This window comes from Hakea prostrata, chromosome 2, assembly GCF_041222555.1.
Source record: "Hakea prostrata isolate BN-2017 chromosome 2, UWA_Hpros_2, whole genome shotgun sequence".
Lineage (NCBI taxonomy): Eukaryota > Viridiplantae > Streptophyta > Magnoliopsida > Proteales > Proteaceae > Hakea > Hakea prostrata.
This window is the reverse complement of record NC_142601.1, coordinates 45747016-45757022: the sequence shown is the minus strand read 5'-3', so window position 1 is coordinate 45757022 and position 10007 is coordinate 45747016. Positions and strand designations below refer to the sequence as shown.

At 38.5% G+C, this 10007-nt stretch overlaps 1 protein-coding gene across 1 annotated transcript; it reads left to right on the top strand.

The window, feature by feature from the left end:
• The first annotated feature begins 462 nt into the window (after positions 1 to 462).
• On the top strand, positions 463 to 7776 carry LOC149024476 (uridine 5'-monophosphate synthase-like). Its single transcript, XM_089144702.1, has 6 exons — positions 463 to 1531; positions 4512 to 4595; positions 5380 to 5462; positions 5546 to 5633; positions 5780 to 6034; positions 6589 to 7776. The coding sequence occupies exons 1-6, from the start codon at positions 749 to 751 to the stop codon at positions 6715 to 6717; spliced, it is 1422 nt and encodes a 473-aa protein (XP_089000828.1). The 5' UTR covers positions 463 to 748; the 3' UTR covers positions 6718 to 7776.
• Positions 7777 to 10007: the final 2231 nt, after the last annotated feature.

Genomic DNA, 10007 nt, shown 5'->3' with positions numbered 1-10007 from the left:
GCGATGACAGTCCACGATTTCAAAGAAAGAATGTTCGATCATGGCAACATCTTGATGGAAAACGACGTTATTTTTACAGATTTGAAGAGAAGAATACGTTTAGAGTCGAAAACGAGTGTAGAACATTGTTTTGGTTTTTTTTTTTTTTTTTTTTGATACTGGTGTGTTTTTTTTTTGGTAATTATATTAGGACCTGTTTGGTTACACTAGAGATTTGATGAATGTAAGAAATATACTTGTTTGGTTGTAAAAATTTCTTTACACTAAAAACGTGAATCTATAGATTTATGTGTAATGGGTGAAATCCAGAGATTTTAAAAAAACTATACATTTGCACATTCACAAAAATCAAGTCAATCAAATAATTATTTAAAATGAATCACATCTAATTTTATAAATTATAACTCTACAAGATTTGAAATCTCGACTCATGTTACCAAACAGGCCTTACCATTCTAGTTGAACGAAACTCATAGTGGATAGTTTTGTAAAAGTAAAGCTCAAGCTCATGTCTACTCTTTATTTTCCCCAAAAACACTTTAGCCTGCTACTTTCAGGTTTAGGAATTCGATTGGTGTGCGTTCCTTCAAAGCAACCATAGATTCGATAAATCGGGAACCTCAATCGTTAACAGATATCTTCTGTCTTTCTCGTCTCTAGAACCTCAATCGGAACCTCAGTCGGAACCGCAATCGTTAACAGAGATCTTCTCTCCTTCCATTTCAGATTTTCACAGTCTACATTGTAAATGGAGTCTCTGGTTCTGCAACTCCATGATATCGAAGCTGTGAAGTTCGGCAACTTCAAGCTCAAATCTGGCATTCAATCTCCAATCTACATCGATCTTCGTCTCATCGTTTCCTACCCATTTCTCCTCAATGAAATTTCACGACTTCTCATCACTTCCGTCTCTTCCTCCACCTTCGACCTGGTCTGTGGAGTCCCTTACACTGCTCTTCCTATTGCTACTTGCGTTTCAGTCTCCAACAACATCCCCATGCTCATGCGGCGCAAGGAGATCAAAGACTACGGAACTTCCAAGGCCATCGAGGGCTCATTCAAGGAGAATCAGACTTGTCTTATTGTAGAAGACCTTGTTACCAGCGGAACTTCGGTGCTTGAGACTGCCGCGCCTCTCAGGGCGGTTGGTTTGAAGGTCACGGATGCTGTGGTTCTCATCGACCGTGGACAGGGAGGGAGGGAGAATCTAGCTGAAAATGGGATTAAGTTGCATTCGATGATCAAACTAACTGAAATGGTTGATATTCTGAAGAAGAATGGTAAGGTTACGGAGGAGATGGAGAAGACGGTTAAGGCGTTCTTGGAAGAAAACCGCAAGGTCTCTGTTCCTGCTACAGCGCAGCCTCCACCTCAAAAGTTGAAGGTTTCGATCACGTATTCGGAGAGAGCGAAGATGGTAAAGAATCCAACTGGGAAGAAGCTGTTCGAGGTAATGGAGGCCAAGGAAAGTAATCTTTGTTTGGCTGCCGATGTTTCAACTGCTGCAGAGTTGCTTGCTCTTGCTGATAAGGTTTGGCTCCTCTGTTTCCCTTCATTTTGTATTTTGTTTTGCTAACCTGAAGGTAGGGAACTGTTTTCTGAATGCATGATATTGATGCTTTTTTTGTGCTTTTCAATTGCTGGCTCTGATGGAAGTTTTCTTGTAAACGTTGGTGATAATCACATCCAATGACCTTACAATGCTAGGGCATCATACAGGGGGAAAAAAAAAAAAAAAAAAAAGAAGAAGATAAATAAATTTCCCCAAAGAGTTGGGCAACAAAGCCAGTTGAACTGTCTGGTCCAAGTTACTTGTTTTATCTTGTTATAAAAACCAATGGATGCATGTTGTAATTTTAGTAGTTTTATTTGACTTCTTGTTGGTGTGATCAGTGATTCAGTAATACTAAGTGAGTACATCTGCGTTAATCTTTTAAATACATTCTGGAATTTTTGTTGAATCTATTGTTGAAGCATTAAAAGTTTTCTTGACTAGAATCATGGTAGATGTTTATCCTGCTGAAATTATTGTTGTCACAAAGTTTTTCTCAAGCAACTAAAAACCCTCCTGAAAATATCTTTTACAATGCACTGCTAAATAAGAATTTCCAACAGATGGTAATGGACACCAGAAAGCGATATGTTTATGATGGTTTGCTGGTTTGGAATGGTAGAACAAGATAAACAACAAAAGCTGAAGGGTCTGAGTCAGTGAAATCTAAATCTTGGATCCTTAAAAAGGTGCGTATGACAGTAACGAAGCATGGTTGGTGTCTGGCTTTGCCATGTAATGCAGGGAAACTCGCTTTATGATTGTTCCTTGAGGCTGAGGCATGGCCACATTAGTGTGGCCCAGTGATACACATGACCCATTTTTGTCATGGTCTGAAAACTTTATTCAAATAATCTGTCTGGGGGAAAAGTCTGGCAGGACTTCTACAAAGAACTCACCAAAAGGGAGGTGCAAAAACCACAGTAAAACACAAGAAAGCGGCAGCCCAACCCTGCCCCCCATATGATGTCATATGAGGACATTGACTTCATCAAAGCTTCTCCTGAGTCAAGTGTCATATGGATTCAACATATTTTAACAACGATTGGGAGTTCTTACAGATGCCATAAAACCCAAAAAGATTGTATGAGATCATATATAAAAGCTGTGGCTATGGTTGAGTATTTGCATTGGGTTGCCTGTATGATCCATTCACTGCTTGTATTTTTGTGATGTTAGGACTCGAAAGCCACTTTGTCTGTTTGGCGGTGCGACACAAATCCTAGTAGTGAAAAAAGAGAAAAAAAACAGAGAATGGATGAAGCTAGTTCGTTATGTGAACTCTCAAACTTAACAAAGGGAATCATGAATTGTTGTTTCTAGATAATCAAACACAAGAATTATGCAAACTGGCATTCCGGAGAATGCCATGGTGGCATGGCGCCACCTATATTGATGATATCTTCAAATCTCTGGAATGAAAGAGCTACAGAATTACAAAAAGATAAAACCACAAGGGAAGAAGGGGGAGGGAGAATAAACGAAACCCATCCAAGATAAACACTAGAAAATTAGCACAAAGGGCAGCAGTCACTACTACAATGTTTCTTGAGAGAAGGATTGCCCAACTGAATGGAACATCTCTCTTTTGCTCTTAAATAATATATTTTGTTTTAGAACTATGAGGTGACGGTAGTGTAGTAGATGGTGAAGATATCAAGCTACGGTAGACTCGGTGGCGCCGCCTTCCTTCTGGTCGCATAAAATGCGCTGCCGGAAATCAGAAACCATATGAGGGAGTTTTTGTGAAGAGAAATCTTTTGCTCCCAGCCCAAAAGCTCCTTGGCCTTGGAGATTTCAGGCTTCCTCTTGTGTGGATCATCCTCTGTATTGGGCCTTAACTCTATCTTTGCATTGGGATCTATAGTCCCCTGAACCACCTGAGCAAGCTCCAATGAAAACAATAAAATGCCCAAAATGCCCTCAAAAATGATCCCCAAACACAAAAAAATGACATCCAGCAATGCAAGGCAGTGAGTCCTTCTCACAAATTCATTTTGGATCAACATGACAAATTTCATCTCATTCCAAGTCTGGGACCCTAAGTTACCCCATGTGCCACCTATGCATCTCAGCCAGTTCATAGTGATTGATAAAGCAGTAGGTGGATGATGTCTGGAAATGATTGTCATTTGTGCTTTGATTTGGAAAACAATAGGTGTTCATACATTTTTCAGGTTATACTTGACTTTGTGTGGCAATTTTCAGCACTAGTTCTATGCCGTGTGCTAAGAAGAGCTATCTTTTCAGGGCTGGGTAACTCAAAGAGAAAAAAGTAGGACCCCACTATTGCCATCAGTCTATATCAATTATCAAACACTATTAACCCAAGTTTTGTTGCCTTATCTGCAGTAGATGAAGTAACACATTTGTAATATGTTTCTGGACATTCAGACACAACCACTGATCCCATCTAAATAGGTGATAGCTTCTTTTACCTGTTCCTAGTGCAAAGCTGGTAAAGCTGGTAAAGCTTTGCAATGATGTTTTTCTGTACAGTGCTTGTGATGACAAAATACAGAGGCAGAAGTTGTACAATGAATGTAATTTGGTAGGGATGACAGTCATTCCAAATAAGTTAATATGACTTGTTGACTTGTTCTCATCAATTTTGCATGAAATATTACTGATTTTTGAGTCTTCCCTTGCCCCAAAAGAAAAATGTATACACAGGAAGTCCTTTTTACTTGTGTATTTTTAAGTGAATCAGCAAAAGTTTTTGGATGCTGGTTAGTGAATTTTTGTTGTGATAGCTGATCCAAGTTAAAGTTGGTGGATAAGAAAAATCCATTCATATTTCTTCCTTATTTTTCTCAAATGATGTTATTTTATTTTATTGGCATAAACCTTTGTTCCTTTTTTGAATTTGACATTATTTATTCCTTATTTAAAAAATAAAAAAATAGAAAAGATATTTTACTCTTTTATTCTATTCTGACTCTTCTGCATATGGCTGTAGGTTGGACCAGAGATCTGCTTGTTGAAAACCCATGTGGACATATTGCCTGATTTTACTCCAGACTTTGGGTCTCAGCTTCGCACTGTATGTATTTAATTCCTTGTGTTTTGTTTTTACAGATTTCATTTTCATCCCTTCCTATTTCCTTGTGCTTTGTGTTGTAAAATTCTTTTTTTTTTTTGGTTGCTCATCAAATTAAGAAGGAATGAATCACATTATGGTTTTAGATAACTTGCACAGAGCATTATCCACCCGTTGAACGATGTATTTATATTTCATCTCATGCTATTAACTTAATAAATTTTTTTCTTTTTCTTCATAAAACAAAGTATTCCCAAAATAGATGCCTCTACTGTATGAGGATCATAATGAACACAGCCTTAAACCTTCTTTTTGGATAAGCTATTTCCCAACTTGAACGACGACCACTTGGTTGCAATGGTGTAACCTTAGTGTTGTACCTGGATCTGCTCTCTATGGTAGTTCTTGTTGTGAGAGCTGAATATTTGTTCCCTTAAGATGTTATCCGAGAGAACCCATCAAGATGGTGATTGGAACATTTTGATGGAAATGCTTGTAATCTAGGTAGACAGTAGCTTTACCCAATGAGTGTGTCTATATTCCCTAAGCAACACCTTCCTGTGTTTATGCTTAGTTGTCAATTGTCATATCTTGTGTGGACTCATGATCGTAGTTTAGACCATGACACCATTTATGGTATTCTTGGTATTGGAAGGTGATAGTCTAGTTCCAATTGGAGTAAATTCGCATCCATGTATGTATAATGGGTTTATGCCTTTTGAGTGATTCTTAATTAGAACTATTGTTATTGTTAGGTTTTATTTGATTGGGCTTATATGTGTTGAAGATTGCAGAAAAACACAATTTTTTAATCTTTGAAGATCGTAAATTTGCTGATATTGGAAATACAGTAACCATGCAGTATGAAGGGTGAGATTCAGTTCTTTGATTTTCTTTGTGCTTGCATTCTCTTCTTGTTTTTCTTTCCAGTCGTATGACTTTATTGTTCACAGAGGTATCTTCCGCATACTGGATTGGGCAGATATAGTTAACGCTCACATCATATCTGGACCTGGAATCGTTGATGGTCTTAAACTGAAGGTTTGTATTTTTACCAGAGTTACATTATTAGATGCTGAATCAACTGTAAATTGTACTTTGGGTGCTTGCACCACTTTATTTAGGATCTACATTTTATATTTAACCACTTGGTGCTGAAAGAGAGAATTCTTGGAACTGCATCCTAGGGTTTGCCTCGTGGTAGGGGCTTGCTACTACTAGCTGAAATGAGCTCATCTGGCAACCTTGCCAAAGGAGATTACACGGCTGCAGCTGTGAAGATTGCTGAAGATCATTCAGATTTTGTAATTGGGTTCATCTCTGTCAATCCTGCATCGTGGCAAGGGGGACCAGTGAATCCAACATTTATCCAAGCGACGCCTGGAGTTCAAATGGTCACTGGAGGCGATGCACTGGGGCAGCAATACAACACACCTCATTCTGTAAGTTACATTTTCATCCTGGACATTCATGTCAGTTCTGATGAGATTATATAGAGAGAAGAGACTATGAGTAGGATTGTTATTATTACTATTATCACTTTGAGTGGGGGTTGAGTGTGGTGCTACTGGTGTACTTCTCACAGCTGAGAGAGAAATTAAAAAAATGAACAATGTGGATTAGTTGTTGCATCCCCTTGCAACCAAATATTTGAAGCTGAAAACGATAATTTCTGGCCTCAATAGCTGTGAATTACAGTGTCAGGTCCCACCCATGTTGCTGTGCATGCATGTTGGGGCCTAATGTGAAAACTGAAAACACAGAGGCATATTTTGCATATGGTATGTGTCATGGCATGGGTGTCCTGCTGTTGTCAGAAAACTGAGTTCTTATCCAATATTACACACCAAAGCACTCCTTATTTCCCTTCCCCCTCTTCACCTCGAGGTAATTACAGAGGCATGCAGATTTATGTATTGTTGACGGCTTATTATGTTTTAGATTATTGATTGACCTGCAACAGAAGCTTTAGTGTTTATATCCAATGACATTTCAGGTTATCTTTGATAGAGGAAGTGATATCATAATTGTTGGTCGTGGAATTATCAAGGCAGCAAACCCTGCTGAGACTGCAAGAGAATATCGTCTTCAAGGATGGGATGCATACAAGTTGAGATGTCCTTAAGGATCTGCGACCAAGTTATTCAGCCAGCTCTATTTGCATTGCTGGAATTTGCAAGGGATGAAGTTATCAGATTTTAGCTAATTTTGTTGCGGGGCATGCCTGGAAGAATCAGATAGCCAGGAAGTTTTAGCTAATTCTGTTGTGGGTGCCTCTCTGGAAAAATGAGATAGCGAGAAGAAAATAATTTTAAAAGCACAAAATTAGTGCTTGGGAAGCTATTTATCTAGTAGATTAGCAAATTTCCTGCGTTTCCTTTTTGTTTTATGTTGTTTTCTCCATAGATCTGAACCCAGAGAATTCTGTGGAGTCTCATAATTGAGGTGTTTGGTTTCAGATGCGAAACAAGTTCTTGACTTCCTACCAGCTTGAAATTCTTACACCTCTGCAACTGTGTTAAGGCCACTTCAAATCGGAGGAGAATTTATGTAGAAGTTTTTTTGGCAGTGTTCATTAAAAAATATACTTATTTTTTCTAAAATCTAGGTGAGGCACCTTTAAAGAATGGGTAGATACATTTATAACAGATGAATTGAATGAGATTGTGGTTGTGACATCTGTCCTTGTGACAACAATGGTTGAACCAACTTAAGTATTGTGGTTGTGAGTGACATCTTTCCTTGAGACAACTATGGTTGAACCAGCTTATGTTGATGGCCTGCCCAACCAGACACTTTCTAACCATTGTTTAAGAGGAAGGCTGGTATGCCACCATTGTTTAGCATGTGTCATACTCTTTCCTGTAGCTCCTATATCTGTTGGCCAACCATAATGATTTCTTTTAATAGAATGAATTATTTGAGCGTGTCAGAGAAGATTTAAGGCCTTTCTCCCACTCACCATTGTTTCCATTTGATGGATTTGCCAACTTAAGAGCAGCACCACCAAAATTATTCTGATTCTACTAGATGAAGAACCATCTAATTGCAATCCTTCCTGGAATCCTCAATTGCATCATCTTATCTAAGAGTAAAAATCAATGTGCCTCGATGGTAAACTCCAAAATCAACAATAACCTATCTATTCAAAGTTCTGAACCAGTCTGATTTTCTTTCTCTTAGCTGTTTCTGCAACCACCATTGGTGCTGAATTTACTAATAAGTCTCGGAAACAAATTGGTCAGTGAGTCACTATCGGCTAGTTGTTCCCCTATTCGGCCTTCAGAGAACTTAATATCACTGGTCTCAAATTGGCTCTGTTGCTCTTGTTCTGATCTGATTGTATAAGAAAGCAACTATGCAAAATCAGTTTCTTCTAGTAACCTTTGTCGAAGAAATCCAAGACAAACAAATTCCTTTTAAATAACTAGGTGAACAAAGCCAGATGACTGAAGGTTCAACAATACTACAATTTTCAGAATGCACGCAGAAAAAAGTGAAACAGAGAATTTGAAAATTTTGAGTTTCTGAAAACAAGATTTGGTCATAGAAGACATGAGTCCATGACACCAGGACAAAGACTCCCTCAAGATCCATCAAAGCTCTGCCTTAGACTGAAGATAAATCCCATTAAGAATTAGGAAGGAAGAAGAGGAGGGGGAGGTAAGAGAGGAAGTCTTGATGAGACTACATTGACAGAACCAGCATGAAATTCCATATTGTGTTCTTGAGGAAGATCAACTCCATTGGGGTAGGATCTATCAATAACATGTCCATTCTTTGTTCTTGAGAGATATCAACACCATGAGGGCTGGATTATCATGGTGGTGTGAAGTAAAATTCCCAAAGTGCATGCTATTGAATAGAATGGCTAAAAGGAAGAAAATCAGAATGGTTTTAAACTTTGAATAGATAGACCATTGTGCCTAGCAGTTCGTAAGTTCATCTTTGGTTTGCAGTTTGTAAGTCCATTGTTGCCTTGCAATTTGTAAGTTCTGAAATTTCAAAACATTGAAGCATGTATTTGCCTGTATCCTTTGGGAGAATGATACCCCGTCATGAAACCATTTTTTATTGTGATCATGTGAGTTTTCACCTACTAAACTAACTAAGCAACAAGCCCGGATCCTCTACCTTCTCAATCCCTTCACACTTCTCCACTAAATATTAAGATGGGTCTAATTCTGATTTCTGTTGTCAAAATTCAGAGGTAGGCCACATTCCTAACGTATGATAAATGAGGGAGCACAAAACTCCACCTAACGGGTGGAGGATCCGAATCCCCAAGCAACATCTCCTCCTTTGCACCCTTTGCCATATGTATGCTTTTAAAACTCCCTCATATATCTCTCAATTGGTATTTGAGTTACCCATACAAAGAACTTCTAATATTGAACTCTAAACAAAAATTTTTTTTTTCCAGAGAACTCTTAAAAATGAGGTTCACCTACTAGGCTACCACACTTGATGTTCTTCATTCATGAATGTTATGTCCTACCTACTTACATTAAAAAATGTGAGAGAGTGATTTTGACAAATCAATCTTATGACCTCAATAGAGATCATAGGGGTATTTATATACAAGGGATAAAAGTACATGCTATAAGGACCATATACATTAACGCTGGTCCTATTCTCTAAGCCCCCCCCCCCCGCGCAAAGTCAATGGTCCTTCGAGGAGTTTGGGTTTGGAGCGAAGAAAACAAAAGTGGGAGTAGGAGAGACCCTTGGTCAATATATTTGTCGGTTGATCGATGGTAGAGATAAACTGAACAGAAAGCTCCTTCTTAGCCACTTTGTCATGAGCAAAATGAAAATTAATTTTGATATGCTTATTGTGAGCATGAAAGGCAGGGTTCGCAAAAAGATAAGTAGCACCAAGATTGTCACACCACAACACAAGAGGAACTGAAGGTGGAATACCCAATTCACAAAGAAGAGTGTACCCAAGAGATCTCAGTAGTGGTCGTGGCAAGAGGACGATTTTCACTCTCAGTGCTAGAGCGAGTAACTGTAGTTTGCTTGTGATATTCCCAAGGCATAAGATTCCCACCAAAGAAGACATGATAACCACCTTGAGATTTTCTATCATCAAAACATCCAAACCAGTCACCATTAGTGAAGGCGTCAATCGTATGTGAAGGTGAAGGAGTTAGATGAAGACCATATAATATAGTGCCTTTCAGATAGCGAAGAAGGTGTTTGAGAGCAATCCAGTGAGCATCAGTAGGACAACTCATAAACTAATAGAGCTTGTTAACAGAAAATGATATATCAGGGCGTGTTAAAGTGTCATATTGTAAGGCACCTACTAAAGTAACAGAGGGAACACATGGAGTAGAGATTGGTTTAGCATCGGATAAGGTAGCCTTGTCAAGTAATCCACTAATATGAAGCTATTGTGAGAGGAGTACA

What these genes read in the sequence shown, in the direction of transcription:
- LOC149024476 (XM_089144702.1), top strand. Translation starts at nt 749, where the DNA reads ATGGAGTCTCTGGTTCTGCAACTCCATGATATCGAAGCTGTGAAGTTC. An exon ending in TGCTTGCTCTTGCTGATAAG is followed by an intron (nt 1,532 to 4,511) that starts GTTTGGCTCCTC and finishes ATATGGCTGTAG; the next exon opens with GTTGGACCAGAGATCTGCTT. An exon ending in GTAACCATGCAGTATGAAGG is followed by an intron (nt 5,463 to 5,545) that starts GTGAGATTCAGT and finishes TATTGTTCACAG; the next exon opens with AGGTATCTTCCGCATACTGG.